The 18,641-nt window shown below is 42.7% G+C and overlaps 1 protein-coding gene across 9 annotated transcripts in view; it reads left to right on the top strand.

Annotated features, from left to right (window-relative positions):
• Positions 1-18,641, top strand: part of LOC129171762 (cadherin-1) — a 303,014-nt gene that overhangs the window by 222,987 nt on the left and 61,386 nt on the right. For all 9 annotated transcript variants that reach the window (XR_008566831.1, XM_054760803.1, XM_054760775.1 and 6 more), the window contains one exon: positions 495-676. Coding sequence is in view for 8 of the 9 variants with exons in the window: in XM_054760803.1 (XP_054616778.1) it covers positions 495-676 (182 nt within the window). In the remaining variant the exon portion in view is untranslated. The remainder of the gene's footprint in view (positions 1-494; positions 677-18,641) is intronic.

The raw sequence follows: 18,641 nt of genomic DNA, 5'->3' as shown, positions 1-18,641 counted from the left end.
GGCAAAAATCAGCCTTTTTTTAACTTTTTGCCCATAAAAATAGCATGCACATGCATCATGGACAATTATGCGATGTTATGTTATGTGTGTGCATATGGAACCCGTCAGCTCAAAAATGTATTCCTGTCTGTTGCTGGAAATCAAAAGGTGTTTTGCTTCCACTGTTTTGATTACAGCTCATCTTGATTTATTTTTTCTTTTTTTTTTTTCAGCAAGTTTGTTTTGGCATAAATTACCTTTTATTCAACACCCCCGTTTAGAGCGTTCAAACACAAGACTCTTATTTTCTTTTATCTCCCTCTAATCCTCTCTAGCACGTTAGATTAAATGAATTGAATATTATTGGCGTAAATATTGGCTCAGTGCATGTGGGAAGCAGCCTTTTGAAAGCACTTCTAAAGACAAATGAGACGTTTAACTCACACACATGTACCACTAATGAGATTGTACAGAGGCAGCTTTCCTCAAAAATGTCCCTCACGTGTCTCTCGCAGGTATGTGGTCCTTCTCTGTATCCGAGCTGGCCGTCCCAGGTGCTGAAATAGGACGTATCTCAGCAAGTGACGCTGACCTCGGTGACAACGCCAAGCTGGAGTATACAATTCTGGAGGGGGAGACAGGCGACACGTTTAACATCACGGGAGTAAAGCAAGAGGCGGTCATCACTCTGAACAAGGTGAGGGAAGCTTGAAGGTTGAGGATTTAAAAGGAGTGTTTTTAAGATCCGCCATTGTTTAAAGTTCATGGCACCAGACATGACAAGCTAGCTCTTCCAGTTTATTCTCAATTCCAGATTCAATTACGATCACTCAGCTACACAAACACGGCGGTGTACGAGACAGAGGATTTTTACAGTGATTATAGTGGCGATTTGAGCTGTGTCAATAGTTTTCGACGACAAAAGAAGAGAGAACCATTTGGAGATGAAATGCAAAACATGGACTTGAGCCTTAAAACATGGAGATGACGATTGGTCAAAACACAGAATAAGTGTAAATTACTCTGGAGTTGCTTATCCTTCAATTATTGTTTTAAATCGGGGTCTTTATAGCGATTATTTTATATTTTGCTGCCGTTGCCGCTGCCCCCGTCCCCCACAGTAAACATACACATCACTGTGAAAAGATGTTTACATAACATGTATAATGCTTTACAGCCTTGTCGCTATCATGGAATAGTGTTTAGAAGACATTATGTAAACAAGACATGACTTACTCTCTTCTTGTCTTTTTTTTCTTGTGTACCGGTGGAATAGCATCCTCTTTCAAACTGCGTTTATAGCGTACTTTCAAGCCAAATGCTTCTTGTAAAGGTGTTTCTTCATAGCAGTCATCACTGAAATTATCACTGCAAAGGACAGAACTTGAGGTGGGCGTCCATCTGTTTCTAATTTTCTGCACTTGCTTTGTCCATTTTTGTCCTAAACCTTCATCTTTTGGAAAAGAAAACAAACTTAAGAGAGCTAGTTTTGGCATGAGTGGCGCCATCAACTATAAATGTAGTTTTTGCAACTTTACCGTTCACTTTAAAAAATGGAACAATGTAGAACATAATTACAAACAATATTCACTCGAAGTGGATGAATCATGTCAGGGACCCTTTAATAATAATAATAATAATAATAATAATAATAATAATAATAATACACTTCTGTAATTCACCAAAATGAATTTTAACTATAATGGTCAACATATGACTTTCAGATTTAATCAGCATTCTGGGATTTTTATGGGCTTAAATGCCTACAAAAGTCTACCAAAGTAAAAGGTAAAGCTGTCCTTGAACCGCTTGGAGTAAAGCCATGCCTTTGGGCTCTTTTGGAAGCTAATAAGCTGAATTTTTCTCCTCAGCAGTCAGAATCTGACTAAGTGGTACTGACTCAGAGGAATAGAAGTTTTAATACATTGAAAAAAATAAAATAAAAGATTTCCGCAACATGTGCCTTCAAAGTACAGTTGTCACTCAATATTGCCTGTTCTACCAGCGAGGGTGTGGCGGTCGGCTAGCTCGATAGCATTGTCTGGTACGACGCTGTTTAGTCTTGTAGCGCAAAAGTCTTGTGGAACCGTAACGTGTCCATTTTATTCACGAAAGGCCGCAAATTAGCAAGAAGAATGCTCGGTAAGGAGAGTCTGTGTGGTGTGCTAGCTTGGTGTTAGCTGGTATTCGTCCGCACCTTCCTGGCCTTTGTTTACATTCTCAACAGCGCTGGCAAGCACTTCCGCGCGGCTGGGTGGTGTGTATAGACTCTGGCACTGTGGAGCTGTCAGAGAGAAGTCGAAGATCGGTGATAGAAACGTTGGCGCTGCGGAATCCAATAAACACAAGCTCTTGTCGAGTGTAAGCTGTACAACCAGACCGGTTATGATCAAAATAACGACAAAATTGCAAAGGTCTTCTGTTAAAGACACTCGTCATTTTTCAATTCTTTAATAACACAAATGAGGTTGAATTTTTATCAAAATAGGCTCTTGATAACAAAAACATAGACAATCTATGTAAAAATGTATGCTCAGCTGCAACCTTGAGCACCCTCATGTAGTTAAAATGTTGATTACATGACATTTTCATACAATTTGAGGGCGAGATTGATAGTCGAATCGCACGCCTAACTCACTTCCTAACTCTTAATTGGGATGGACAATTTGTTACATTTAAGTAAGCTGGAAAATACACTGAAAACAAGTGCATTTACCTTAAATGATGTGGTGTCTTAGAAAGCAACCCCTCATTGCTCATAATAACACGGTTTAAAGTGTGATTCAAATGTTCTGCTACTATTAAAGAGATTAGCACTCGTGGTATCTTTTAGCTTGATTGACATATTTAGTTCATTTGGAGCTGTTAATATAAACAAAATATATATAATCCTGTCCTGTCATTTACCTTTCTCTTCATTGAATAGAGTAAAAATGAGCATATTTTCAGACATAGTGTCTAATGGTGATTAATCATGATTAATTAATTTAAAAACAGTGATTCATCTGATTAATATTAGGATTTTATTTTAATATTTTGTAAAATTACTGCTCTTTTTTCACTTTTTTGTTGTTTTTGTTAGTTTTCTTGTTTAAGTATGTTTTCAAAATGTGCCAAAGGCTGATAAAAATAAATTAGCCGCAGGCTGCAAATGGCCCCCGGGCCGCACTTTGGATACCCTGTGTGGTAGTGTTGGAATGGGAGTCACGGTGCAGATGTTTATTGATCTATTTTTTTTATTATCATGTACTTATGAATTATTACAGATTTAGAGTGAATGAGGTGTGTTTTTCTGTGTAAAAAAATGTTTTTGGAGAAAAAAATACAAATACAACATTTTTTTGACTGACAAATCTGCACGAATCGTGAATGTGCGGGAATCCACTGGATAATATTTAACATGCACTGAAATGCATTACATTGTCAACCTAATGTTGTGTATCCTCACTGCTGTGCGAATCAAATATGCCAACTTTAGCAGGCGTCGGTTAGCAGGGAGGCAGTAACTCAACGCCGTAAAAAGTTACAAAAGCCCATTTCAATACAGCAATACATCAGAAAGTCACAGCATTAATAAAATAGTCAACTATTAAAAAGAAAGGGAAATATTTTGACAAGTTACAGCTGCTATTCAGCAAGTCTTTGCATTTGGTAGCATTTGTGTATTCAGAAGGAAAAAAGAAAATCTGCCTTTCATTGCGGGTTCAGCTGGCTAATAGTTCCCTAAAGTGCAATCCTAGATTATGACAATTTTCAACAGTCATTCACTAAGATGGCTGTCATCCCCTATAATCATATCCTTGTGAAGATGTGTGGCCACAGTGGGGTGATGAGTGTAGACACCTGCTCATTATCATTATGGCTTATTAAAGCGCATACTGCACGTCGGCCACTGGAGAGGGGGGGCATCACCATGCAAGTATCATGTGGACTTGATGAGAAAAGAGGAGACGTGAGATGCAAAGTGCCTCGGGCACTTCGGTAGAAAAAATACACGTAGTGTATATTAATGCTGTCAACCACGTGTGATCTCAGCAAGCCCTGTGTATTAGTGGATCCATCCATCAGTTTTATTCCACTCATCCGGTATCAAGTCGTGTGTCAACCAAAGTATGGAAGCCCAGATTTCCTTCTCACCGGTGTTCGGTACAGCCCTTTTAGCTGGGTGGAAACTACCCAGGTTCATTAATAAGTCATTAATGCGTCCAAGGTTACCAGTGGTAAGGGATGGCATCAAGCTGAAGAAGAAGTCCTATCGGGCCTTTTTGGCTCCTGGGACTCCGGAAGCAGCTGACAGGTATCGGAGGGGGAAGCAGTGTACAGTCAACACCGTGTATGTGGGGATGGTGTGCTGCTGACCTCGACTCGGGATGTTGTGGATCGGCGGAAAGAATACCTCAAAAACATCCTCAATCTCATCGACACGTCTTCCTATGAGGAAGCACTCCACGGTGGGCTCTCATATCTCGGGGACTGAGGTTGCTGAGGTTGTCAAAAAGCTCCTCGGTGGCAGGGCCCCGGTGGTGGATGAGAGGGTGTGTTCTTACCAAGTTGGCCTTGTGGGTCGTGCGTCATGCTTCTGTTGTAGATAAATCTTCAGACATACTGTATTTTCAGCACTTATTTACAACAGAGGGAAAATATTCCATTCCTAAGACTCGGCACATTGTACGGTTGTTATACAGATACATACAGTAGTACCTCCGGTGCGTCTTTCATCTTTCCTGGGGCGTCCTCCTGATTGGACATGCCCAGAACACCTCCCAAGGCAGACGTACAGACGATGGAAAAGCACTGCTCGCAGGACATTGAGCTGCTGATGGTGAAATGCAGACCTTTTTATTTGCCTCGTGAGTTTAGCGCTGTGTATTTAACTGCTGTTTACATCCCACCACGAGCTAACACTGCTAATGCACTAGGCCTCCTGCATGACATCATTGATAAACACGAGACCAAACACCCAGACGCTGTATTTATTATATCTGGCGATTTCAACCACTGTAACCTCAGGACTGTCCTCCCCAAATATTACCAGCATGTGAGCTTTCCCACAAGGGAAAATAACATCCTGGACCAAGTCTACAGCAACATGAAAGGTGCTTTGAAGGCTGTTCCAAGACCCCACTTTGGAAAGGCCGACCACATCTCTATATTCCTTTATCCAACATACAGACAACTTCTTAAACAAGCTCCCCCTGTAAGTACAGCAGTTAAAGTATGGAATGAAGAAACTGATCAAGTACTTCAGGACTGCTTTGGCTGCACAAACTGGGATGTGTTTAAAACTGCAGCGGGGAGGGAAGATTGTACTGTTGATTTGGATGAATATGCTTCTGCTGTTACTGGCTACATTAGCACATGCATAGAGACTGTTACCACCACCAAGTATTACAGAAAATACCCTAACCAAAAACAGTGGATGAACTGTGATGTAAGGGCTAAGCTACGTGCTCGTTCGACTGCATTTGTCATGGGCACCGCTGAGGACTACAAAAAGGCCAGATATGACCTGAGGAGGTCCATACGAGAGGCCAAAAGACAGTACAGACAGAAGCTGGAGGGCTACTATTCCACCTCAGACCCTCGGTGCATGTGGGCGGGGCTCCAGCACATCACAGACTATCGACAGCAGAGTAGCGTAGCCACGTCCAGCCAAACCACACTTCCAGATGAGCTGAACGAGTTCTATGCCCGCTTTGACACCCAAACTCCTGATGAGCAGAGAGGGTGGCTGGACTTGGGGAGCACACAGGACTCACCTCTCATGGTGACATCAGCTGATGTGCGCAGGGTTCTAAACAAAACAAACCCACGAAAAGCAGCAGGGCCAGATAACATCTCAGGACGTGCACTTCGGGTTTGCTCATCAGAGCTAGCTGATGTGCTTGCTGACATATTTAACCTGTCGCTTGCACAAGCATCTGTACCGACCTGCTTTAAGTCCACCACCATAGTGCCCGTACCCAAGAAGAGCAACGTGACCTGCTTGAATGACTATCGCCCTATAGCACTCACTCCTATTGTTATGAAGTGCTTTGAAAGAATAGTCATGACCCACATCAAAAAGAGCATCCCGGCGGCAACCGTGGACCCTCTACAGTTTGCATATCGCCAGAACCGGTCCACGGATGATGCAGTCAACACTGCCATCCACACAGCCCTTTCTCACCTACAGGGCCAGGACACATACGTCAGAATGCTATTTATAGACTATAGCTCTGCTTTTAATACAGTCAGCCCCCACAAACTCACAGATAAGCTCCTCACACTTGGCCTGTCTCCCTCCCTCTGTAACTGGGTGTTTAACTTTCTCACAGGCAGGCCCCAGTCAGTCAGAGTCCACAACCGCACATCCAGCTCAAGAATTGTGAGCACTGGGACCCCACAGGGGTGTGTGCTGAGTCCACTCCTCTACACGCTCTTCACCTACGATTGCGTGGCCTCCCAGAACAACACCAGCATCATTAAATTTGCGGATGACACTACAGTCATCGGACTGATCACTGGTGGTGTTGAAACATCATACAGAAGAGAGGTGGCGGACCTCATAGCTTGGTGTCGTGATAACAATCTCCTTCTCAATACAGATAAGACTAAAGAGATGATCATCGACCCAAGAACAAGGGAAAAGGAGCCGCATAGACCCCTGTTTATTGATGAGACTGAGGTGGAGAGGGTGAAAACCTTCAAGTTCCTTGGCACACACATCAGCGAGGACCTCACCTGGTCTCACAACACCCAACAAATGATGAAGAAGTCCCAAAGGAGACTGTACTTCCTGAGAAGACTGAGGAAATTTGGCATGTCCACCACAATCCTGAGTTGCTTCTACAGATGCACTATCGAAAGTGTCCTTACCGCCTCCATCACTGTTTGGTACGGTAACTGTACAACACGTGACAGGAAGGCACTCCAGTGGGTGATCAAGACCTCACAGAACATTGTTGGGGCAGCCCTCCCCTCACTGCAAGACATTTATAAAACTAGAGTCCAACGAAGAACACACAACCTCATCAAGGACAGCACACATCCACAACACTCATTATTCACACTCCTACCGTCAGGCAGACGCTACAGGAGTTTGAAGTCCAGGACCACAAGGCTGGCAAACAGCTTTTACCCACAGGCCATCAGGCTCCTCAACGAAGCACTCGCACACGCCGCACGCAACACACGCACACACTCATAGCACTTTATTTATTTATTTATTTGTATTATTTACTTGTATTAATGTCTCTTCTGTTGTTGTTGCTTAATTTATTGGTATATATGTTTATGTGTTTATGTTTCTTATGTTCTTATTCTTTCATTTGTTTTCTTTCTTTTCTTGGGAGAATGAACAGAATAAGATTTTCATTGCATGATATAACTGCTGTTGTACTATGCACATGACAATAAAACTCTCTTGAATCTCTTGAATTCTAACCAGGTGCCACCTCATCTGACTCCTCCCAGTGCAGACGATCTCTATATTAAATCCCGGCCGATCGGATCCATTATCATCTTCTTTAGTTCAGTGCCCACAACTCGTGACCATTGGTGAGGCCCTTAAGTCCAATAACAAAGGGGCACGTTACGCCCAATAATGCCCTTCCAGAGCACTGAAGTCCCCCAGCAGACCAAGGGAGTCCACAGCTGGAGCGCTCCCTAAGACACCTTAACTCATTCAATACCAAAGAGGTAGTTATACGTTTTTATAAACCCGGACGCCTGATCCCAACAGTGTATTTATTTGTTTATTATTTTACGTTATTTTACACAAGAGGCTAAAAGAGGCGATGACACAACTCCCCACTAATGCATTTGGCTTCAGAGCAATTTGAAGCCATAAAAACGGCCACTAGATAGCAGAAGTGCATTTGATAAGAGCTTGGCAGAGATCATGTGGACGGAAGAAACACATGACAGGAAGGAGGAAGTGGGAGAACGTGGAAGAGTGTAGCGTGCAGAAGGTTAAGCATAGGGAAATGTTAACACATGCACATGCACACACACGCGCCCGTGCACGCACATACGCACGTGCACACAAATGCACACACATAGTTCAGTTCCAAATGTGAAAATTGTAAATAGTTCATGGTTTTATATTTGTAAATCAATGATTTGGATGTAAAAAAAAAAAAAAGTTTCTGTTGTTTATGTTGTGGTGTAGTTGTTTAGATATTTGAGCTGTCACAAAAGCAAAAAATATTTGTGTCAAAGTGAAAGTTATGCTGAAATGTATCTGGTTTTCTTCCTTTTGTAGTCTGGAACTGATATTTTCCTGAAACTTACGTACGTTCTATTGCTGATTACTAATGACCGGAAAAAGGTACAAACAAAGTTTTTTTTTTTTTTCTCATGAAAGACGGAAGTCTAGGCTTTGCTTTTGGTAGGTTCCATGCTTATATAACTCCAGAGTGGCCGAGTGTATTAATATGTATGCTGAGTAATAAGCTCTGCTCATGGTATTGCAAGCATGGGAATCAAGCTCAGAGATATGTATTAAGCCGCATGCTAATGATAAATCTGAACATATGTTATCATGCTTCTAATGCCAATGAAGCCTGAAAGAGGTCAAATGCAAAAATGAACTGTTTGTACTCACAATTTCCTATACCTGTTGTGGTGCCAACACACATTCCACATGGGACTTGTTCCATCATTACCATTAACACAGCTGCTTTGGCTTATTTTACTTAATGACACATGCAATCTACCTTCCCACTGGCATCGACTGCAGAAGCAGCAGACGTATCTCTGAAAACACAGCATCTGCCTCTCAGCCACGAATAGTATACAATATAATGTGTATTATTTTTCCACAATGAATAACATTGTATTGCAGTGGTGGGCGGTGTATTTGGTACCTGGGCCTTCAGCGGGGAATTAAGCAACATAATCCACCTGTTAATACCACCACCATCACGGTGCAATTATGCAAATCATCAATAATACACGAAAACAATTGCCGAATAATACCATTATTATTAAACAAGAAACCCAGTTAAAGCTTTATTTTTGAAATAATGATGTGCGATACCACTGATTTTGTCGTAGAATTAAACCAATACGTTACAGATAATTTGTAAATTCACCTAATATGTTAGGTAAATTTTAATATCATAGCATAAAGAATTTATTAACAATTCACACATGGCTCGGTTTCCAATCTGTCAACGTTTCAACAAACGTTTCAGACAAACATTACCTCAAATGAATCAAGTATCTAAAGTATCGAAAGCTCTGTCAGAGCATGACGAGCTGGTATCGGATGTATCAATATTTCAGTATCAATCCGCGCACTACTTTGAATCCATCGTCTCTAAAGTACTCCAAACTTGAAACCTCTACACTACAACATCATCTGGAGCAGTTCAGAATGAATACTTAGCTAATAACATGACAAAAGCATAAAAAAATGTAATAAAATACATCACACTCACTTGTACGAACTGATCTGGAAGACTTTCAGAGAGCAAACCCTTAACCATGCTGAAACAAGCTCGCTAGCTTCTCTTTGCTAGCTTGTCTAGCTTTTCCGGAAAAGTCCGCCTTGAAAATGTTAAAAATCCATTTTCATGGTCTGTCCCACTTTCTGACACCAAGAGCTACAGACTCTTCTTCTTCTTTTGTTTACTGGGGGTCAGCAAGCAACTTCTGATGTGCTTTACCAACACCTTCCACTTGTCAAACTTTGCTTTGTTTTGCTCTGTTCAACCAATCAGAGGACGAAAAAATGCTGATGTCACTGTACGCCTCCTAGCTGGCCCTGTGAGGCGAATCTGAAATGTGATTGGGTAAAGAAGCAGCCCCATTGCGGATAGTTTAACTGACATGAGCCAGCACTCCTGATTCTGAAGGCCCTGGGCAGATTAGAGTGTCTGATTGGACAAAACAATCAAACCTACACATTCATGTACTGGAAGCAGTGCAGTCAAGAGACAATAGACTGGTGGGAATAAAACAATACAATTCCATAGTGCTTCTGATTGGGTTTAGGCCAGCAGAGAAGGCCTTGCTGGCCCTGAATGCCCATCAGAGTTGTATTGACATTTGTATTAGCTTGTTAAATCGGACCAGCTGTCAATTCGGTGTAGCATACACGCTTGGACCAGCATCTGAACCAGTCAGCTGTGAAAGCTCTTAAGTCGTGATTTTGGGGTGGCTTCCAAATCCGGCAAACTGATATCAAGATGTTGTATTCCAGTCCAGAGTTTACTGTTTAATCAGCAGCGTGAGACGTCATGGTGCACTTGTGTACAATTGGACTTGATGCAAATAAAGTCAAAAACTCTTCAGATCACATCTTTATTTGAATATGTCTTAAAGGGATTATTCAGATGACTGATGTTCTCAATTTTCCCTCACACGAAATGGGATATCTTCAAAGACACAAAAATGAAGTCCATTTGATCTTCAGTAACTTCAAGTTCAGTAAGATTTGTGAAAACAATCCAAACACAGAGGTGGTTTTTCAGAACAGGATTCCCCCCCACCCCCCGCTGCAAAATCTCTTTTGAAGAGAAGCAGAGAGTTGGGAAGTAACATATGCAGGAAGAAAGAAATTGAAATTTAGGCCCCCCGGGACTGATTGGAAAAAGAAGCGATGAATAAAAGGAGAGAAGATGAGAGGGACTGAGGGAGGGGAGCTAAAATGAGGTTCTGAGATGCAGCGCTGGGACGGAGTGCCGTAACAAGGCAGTATGATTAAAATAAAGTATCAAGACGGAAGGCGAAAGGTGCGGGGAAGCACTGCCAAATGAGTTACAGCAACGAATAATGAACACACCTAGAAACACCGAAATGTTCATTCAGGCAAAAATGACACTTAACATATACGTAGTTTAACAATAGCATGCCGAGGAAGGAAAGAGACAAAAGAATAATGGAGTGTGAAAACGCAAAATCACAGTTCAACATGTGACGGTGAAAGAAAACAAAAAAAAAGTAATTACACCTCCTATTGACAAGACAGCCGTCTTTTGTTGCATTACTTTCCCTCCAAAAGCACCCGTAGAGGAGGTACGACACAAAAGCTATGGTGAAATACTCCATGAAACCAAAGGCTGCATGTGAATTTATCCTTCCTAAGCAAGGTCGAGCGACGATATAATACACACAGAAGCTGCTCGACACCGGAGTCAAGAGTATTTCTATTTGAAGTCCTTGTAGTTTACTCAAAATTCATATTAAAGGTAGACTGTGTAAAACGTTTTTCTTCAATCAAACTTTGAAATGACTCAATCACCATATTTCAGCTTTACACACAATATTACCAGGAGAGAAATTACAAGGGCGCACAGACAGAGGAACATTCAAACTGTGATTTCTGTGATATCATGCCGGCAGCTGAACCAGGAAACACACAAATTTGTATTTGTGTGCTTCCTGCAGCCTGCAATCAGGATGAACCAATTGATTATGTTTATCATTCACACGCGAAATGATTTCTGATTGACAGAGGCACATATGGCAACAATAAGAATTTGATTTAAAGTGGTGTGAAAAAGTGTTTGCGCCCGTCCTGATTTCTTATTTTTTTGCATGTTTTTCACACTTTGCAAGACTAAGAGCTGTGGGTTTTGGTCTCAGTAACCTGCTGAACAAAGGGTCCAAATTAAACCCCAAACCACTATTCCTTAAAAATAAGAAATCAGGAAGAGGGCAAACCCTTTTTCACACCACTGTCTACAGCGCCTTTTATGGCACACACTGGTGGTACCTCACATTCATACACTAGTCCGTGGAAGCGCTAGAAGCAAGGTGGGGGAAGTGTCTTGACCAAGGACACAACACCAGTGCCTGGGAAGGAGGAAGCCAGAATAGAACTACCAACCTTCCAGTTTCTGGACAACCTACTCTATCTCCTGAGTCACCGCTGGCCTGGTGTATGTCTGGATGTTCAATTTAAAGTTCTTATAACTTGACAAGACCAATTACCTTCTTATGAGTGAACACTGTGGTAACTGTTCGGCATGGTGGTGGTAGCATCATACTCTGGGGCTGTTTTGCCCCCGGTGGTACTGTTACACTGCACAAAGTGAATGGAATCATGAAGAGGAGAACTACCAAATAAAATGAACAGCTAGACGACTGAAACTTGGGCATAACAAGGTGTCGCATGCGGAACAGTCATCCCCAGCACACGTTGAAACAGGCCGGAATGAAATATCTGTGAGAGTCCCAACTAGGCCTGCAACTAACCATTATTTTTTCAGGTGTTTATTCTGAAGGTTGAGGAGTTGAAGTATCTGGGGTCTTATTTTCGGATGAGGGAAGGTTGGCGCAAGAGATCGACAGGCAGATCAGCGATCTATGTTCGTACCCTCACCTATGGTCATGAGCTTTGGGTCTTCATCGGATTCCGAATTTGACGGTCTTTAAAACATTGAGATTGCACTGTAAATGGAAAAAAAAACTGTAAACAGAAAGTGCAAACAAGCAGATAAGCTAAGGCCTATGAAAACATGCCCTCCACAGCATCGGTAGGAGTTGTGTGTATGTGTGCATCCGTTTAGCTTGTGCTAATAATGAGCCATGTGGTCCACATGTCAATTTGTGGTATCAGGGGACTGAATGTGGGGAATTTTAACAGCGGAATGAGATGATCTGTATGCCCCCCAGAGAGGAAGGGATTTCCAAGCGGAACAATTTGTGGTGCCACACAGTCGACCTTGACCTCTGTCAGTCACCTCACTGCTGTGGGCTGAATCTCTTCAACAGCCGATGTAAGATTGCACACACACACACACACACACACACACACACAGACACACACACACGTGCTGGATACAGAGAGTGGAGACAAGCGCTGATAAACCTCAGGGAGATAAATACACACAGGCACAATATGACACACTTGACCTTGGCGCTCCCTCTGTTGAAACAGAGATATGTGATGAGGTGAGATTGGTGGCTTAAGGATGCTGTGTGCTGCAGGTCTTGTCTTGCGTCAGGTGGGGAAACCGGGACGGGGTGTTAAAAGCAGATTAAGAGAGAAGGAGCTGAAGGATGAGGTATGGCGAAAGAATGCAGGCAAAATGAAGCTGGCAAGAAAAAGAGCAGGCTGCAGGCAGATGAAGACGAGGCAGAGATGCCTACGAGCAGACGGAGGAAGAGAAGACAGTGAAGCCATGGAAATGCGAGGGTTGGCCAGGGACAGAGGAAAAGAAGGCGGGTCATTAAAATCCTGCAAGTCTGGCTGCCGGCTGAAGCCGCCTGCTGCTTATCACTGCTTATTTACTGTCAGTCCCACAGAAACCCCCGGCAACCGAAAACATCTCTCCCTCACCATTCTATCTCTCCTCCTATTGCCCTCGCCCCCTACTGCCATCATCATTACTCTCTCCCCCTCTGACCGATCTGCCTACAAACATCCCAACTCCAAGGCACGGAATGCATGAGCTTTAAACGCAAGCAGATGCAAACTCGCAGAGAGACCGTTCCCCGCCCCTTCTCCCTTTCTTCCCGGGCTCCCTTGCTCCGCCGCCTCATCCGCGCTGTGTTTTGTGTCTAGAGGCCATGTCAGACAGTGAGGATTGTTTGTCTGTGACTAAGCCCAATTCACATAAACACACACATACTGTAAAACTCAGATAAATGTGGGCATTTTGTAATTCATTCTCTCTAGATTATACTTTCTTTTTATTTCGAATATGCGGTCATTTCTTCTTTTTTCCTTTTTTTTTCGCACCCCATTTATTTATTTAATATATAGGGCTGTTGAATGAATAGAAATACTGCACCTAACCGAGTTTGGAGCACATGAACAAGGCCACAGCATTAGTGGAAGGTAATTGAAGAATTAGCATAACCCTCTCTGGTGCAATTGCACTTGACTTAGCTCGGCTCGTCAGCAGCGCCTTCTAATGTGGCTGAGGGAAATGTGCAGCAGGTTGGCCTCTGCCAGGCTGGGGATGTACTGGTTAATTAGTTTCATCTAATCATAATTCACGAAGCATTGTCCTTTCATCCCCTTTAATCAAGCCCTTTAAGGAAAACTGCACTTTTTTGGGGGGGGACTTTGCCGATTAACCACAATCCTTGAACATGAACATTGAACATTTCTTTCCCTTTTCTTTGCGTTATAAAGAGAGAAAAACAGTTAGCTTGAGGAAGCTAACAATGGACGTCGTGGGACACACCTATTTCGACTATAAAGCCCTCTAAAAAACCTCTAACGACGTTTTATCATTTTATGTACAGTACATGCTATGACCTTACAGTATTTTGCTGCATTTTGATCGTTTTAAACATGGATTTCACATAGCCCACAGATTCAAACTACAACAACAGCAGCATAGAAAGAGCACGTCTGTTTGCTATTATTAATCACGGCAGACTTCATGAGAGCCACGACGATGACTACTTTTGTACAAATCCAGAACCTTATCTTTTTGAGATTTATAATATACTGAGGATGAGCTACAGGTAAGACGGCCCCTAACCCCAGGAGGAGAAGAATGTTGCTCTGTGCTAAGAAGATCCAGTTGTCATGAATCACTAATTGTCATATTCGCATTCTCATCATGACAGCGTTGTCATGTAGCACGAGTGCTAAATGTTTCATCAAAATCCAAACTCAAACAGCACATCAGGAGCTCCAGTAGGTAGTGTTACCTCTCGGTGGTGGCCTGAGGCGTTGTGAGTGACATTGAGACTGGCAAGGTGTTGTGTTACTATGCCAGGATAATAGCTCTTCATCTTAGCTAGTTAGTTGGTTTTTTTAGGGCTTTATAGTCAGTACGTCCATTGTTAGCTCCCTCATGCTAACTCTTTTTCTCTCTTTAGAACGCTCAGAAAAAGGAAAGACGCGTGGTCATGTTCCGCATAAGGATAGTGTATGATGGGCAAAATTCCCCAAAAAGTGCATTTTTCCTTTCAGCCCCCATCACGAATCAGCAGGAACCAGTTGGAATGAAAACGTTTCGACATTCGCGCCCCCTTCGGGAGAGGATTTGAAATTTTTAGGCGTGGCTGATTTTTTCCTTTGGTGGCATGACGTGACGTCACGTCGTGACGTGGAGCTTGGCGCCAATGAACTAAAACGCAAATATAAGACGTTCAGAAGACATACTGTCGTCACCCATTCTAAGACAAAGGCCTGGCTACGCGTAACTCTCTCATCACCAAACAACAAGTTGCAGTATTTTCACAGGTTCGTGGTGTTGTGCAAGAACTGTGTGTATGTGTGTGTGATTATAATATGCAAGTACACACAGTGGTGTGACAAAGTGTTTGCTGAGGCCTTCCTGATTTCTTATTTTTTACATGTTTGTCACACTTAGACGTTTCAGATCATCAAACAAATTGAAATATTAGTCACAAAGAGGTATGTGTGCGTTGCAATGAAACTGTATGCGGTATTCTACACTGGTCATTAGGTCTCAGTAATGTTACATTGATGAGATATAAGCCACTGCAGGAAGTACTTGGTGATAATGTTACTTCCAATGTAAACATGTGCAAGTCTATATTATGTCTTACTTTTGTCTAAAATGTCTTATTTTCTCTTATTATGTCGACTATATTGGGTAATATGAGTGTAAAGGGGAATATAGGGGTGTTATTTCATGTCTAGAGGGCTCTAATTATGTTATTTAGAATCTCGTAAACAGGTTTGCTATGCTCTAACTATAAAAATCACTTGTTGAGGTCGAGTCTGGAACCAATTAAACATGATTACTGTATGTATTTTTTTTTCTAAAAGCATTCTAAATGCACACATTCCGCACAGTTGGAGCAGAATTTGCTAAATGTCAGACTACAGGTACAACAGTGTGTTCTACTTATCATGTGCTCATTGAGCAAAATGAAATTAGTGTTATGACCCACTGGTGTTGTGTGTTGATGTTCAGAATTCCGGTGTTTGTGAATGCATCTCGCCATTAGTGGTGGATCATGAGGAAATTGTTTGTGAAATTCTGAGCCGACTGGCCCAAGAGGGAATATATGCTAAGGGCGTCATGGCCTCCTGAGTGCACCAAAAAATCAGGAAAAAATCAATATAGGGCTTCAATGTACAGTAAATACAGTAAACACAGTAATTATATTAAAACGAGTTATTACTGTGACCTCTGAAAACGGAAAAGCTCACATCAATAGGAATATAAATAAGCAGTGCCCAGTTGTTATTGCTACAAATGACAACAAATAACACAGGACCAGCCAAACTATGAATCTTTTTGTCTTTCTTGATAATTATTCTTTCTTTTCTAAATGGAGGGGGTGCCATGAAAATCCTGCCTCGGGCGCCACATTGGTTAGGGTTAGTTTGCTTACCATACCTCATTTTCGCCTCATTTCAGTGCCACTGAATTAAAAGCAACTATTAATTTAGCACCAAAATGAGGCACCATTAGCTACTTTGTTTTTTGGTGCCATTATGCTCGTTTACACCGGCACCTGTGCCATTTCGATACCATGTTTTGGTACGCATCCCTCGGTTTTAGGAACTTTTGAAACTGCGAAACGCTACAAGCCGTCTTTGTTTGTATTTTCTATGGTTCAGCGGCGACAGACATCAGGAGAACTGTCTGCATCCGCACCGCGTTTTCTCTGGTTCCTGCAGAGACACCTGCTGGTCTTTGAAGGGGGAATCTTAAAACGGCGTAGTGGTGCAACAGCATCGGTGTGATCATGTGTGACGCAAAAAGGGAACAGAAGCCATCCAGAGGTCAGAGAGTCTCTTGACACAGACACAAGAACTGCACCTGCAATGTGGTACAATAATTTACAAAGTGGAATATTGGAGACATAGACAAAGACTAGGATTAGTTTTCTTTTCCCTTAGTTTCCATTCTTTGGGTGGTAGACTGGTCGTCTGACAACCTGAAGGTTGCTGGTTCGATCCTCAGTCCTCCTGTGACCATGTTGAAGTATCCTTGAGCAAGATACTGAACCCCCAGTTGGAAAATGTTGAAAATGAAAATGTTCCGTGACATACTGTGCTGAGATTTGACAATCATGAGGAAAGACCCGCATTGCGTGCCACCGTAGCAATAAGATTGCTGGGACAAGTGGAAAAGCTGTCTTAAGTACAATTACATACCCATGTTTTTCGCAAAGAACGAGTGTTGTAAACCTTATGAAATAAATATTGAGGATTTTTTATACCTTTATTAAAAATGCATATGCTATTAAGGCATTCAAATTTGGTGGTCCTGGACAACATTTACCTGAGCTGTTATGGCAATATGGACATGGGACACAATGACTGGACAGATGACAATATTGGGGTACAACATAAGGGAACAGAACAGGCGGCTGACAATGTTGACTCATGGTTTAACTATTGATGGAATTTGCGTCAGGAGTAAGAAGATCCATTTATAGGTCTTGATTATTTACGTCAAGGTATACGCGTGACGTGTGATCTACATGTAGCAACTGCTAGAAATGCACAGAAATTCATCCATCCATCTTCTTCTGCGCATCCGAGGTCGGATCGCGGGGGCAGCAGCAGGGGGCAGCAGCAGGGAAGCCCAGACTTCTCTCTCCCTGGCTACTTCGTAGCTCCTCCCGGTGGATCCCGGTCTTTCTCGAGGCCTCCTCGGACATGCCCTGAACACCTCCCCAGGGAGGAGTCCGGGAGGCATCCTGCCCGAGCCATCTCATCTGGCTCCTCTCATTGCGAGGGAGCAGCGCTTTGACTCAGGGTTTCTCCCTGATGACGGTGCTTTTCACCTTGTCTCTAAGGGTAATTGTCCTTGCGGTGTCTACCAAAGCTCATGACCACAGCGGAGGGTAGGAATGTATATCCACCGATAAAATTGAGAGCTTTGCCGACAGTATTTCTAAGAAGCATGGCAGAAGTCTGTTTCATAAATCCAAAAATCTGGATTCCACCCTGGGGGGTGGGCACAATTATGGAGTGATCAAAATCACATCAACTTCTGCTGCGTGTCGCAATCAGAGGCGAGGGCCAACATTCTTGATGAAAACGATCATGGTGTGCAGGTGGTAGTCGTGCCACTCCATGGTACCTGTTTGACTTGCCACATACGAACTGATTGGCACATTGTCAAACCAGGTACTATGAGGTACCTTTACTAGCACCTGCCAAAGTTGATAACGTATAGATGACATAACCCACTACTGGTCGCTCATTGGACATTTACTGCAGGAAAACTAACTGCTCCAGCAAAGTGGAGTAAAATACAGCACCATCTGTCTGTCTCAATTTGCTGCCCTCAGTCTCCTCCCAAATGAAATGTCACCTCTGTTGACCCCAATGTTGGGTTTCTCCAAGTTTTGCGGCTTCCTGTAGTGGCACAGTCGATCCCCGCTTTTTACGGGGGATATGTTTCGGTGGTGTTTATCACCATTGATAAACCACGAGTAACTGAGAAACCCATAACAATGTTTATTTTTGACAAACGGCTCGCTCCTCCCCTCCAAACCTTCCTGCTAGCTTGACGTTGACGTTCTCCTCTGGTTTTGGTTCAACATTTGCAATAAGGGTGACTGTTATGTAATTAGTAGATTAGATTCCCCTCCAGAATCTTCCCCTTCCCTCTTCAGTATGCCTCGCACACTTGTGAAAAGTATTTCAAGTATAAACTGTATAGGTGCTCACCAGGAATGAATGATAAACTAAGAGTCACGGTGTAGAAGTTATGTATATGAGTGTCACTGCCGAACAAAGTGCGAAATGTCAACATTTGACCAAAAACATCAGT

This window comes from Dunckerocampus dactyliophorus, chromosome 2 (genome assembly GCF_027744805.1).
Source record: "Dunckerocampus dactyliophorus isolate RoL2022-P2 chromosome 2, RoL_Ddac_1.1, whole genome shotgun sequence".
Lineage (NCBI taxonomy): Eukaryota > Metazoa > Chordata > Actinopteri > Syngnathiformes > Syngnathidae > Dunckerocampus > Dunckerocampus dactyliophorus.
Note: the sequence above shows the minus strand (reverse complement) of the source record. Positions and strands in the feature narration are given on the sequence as shown.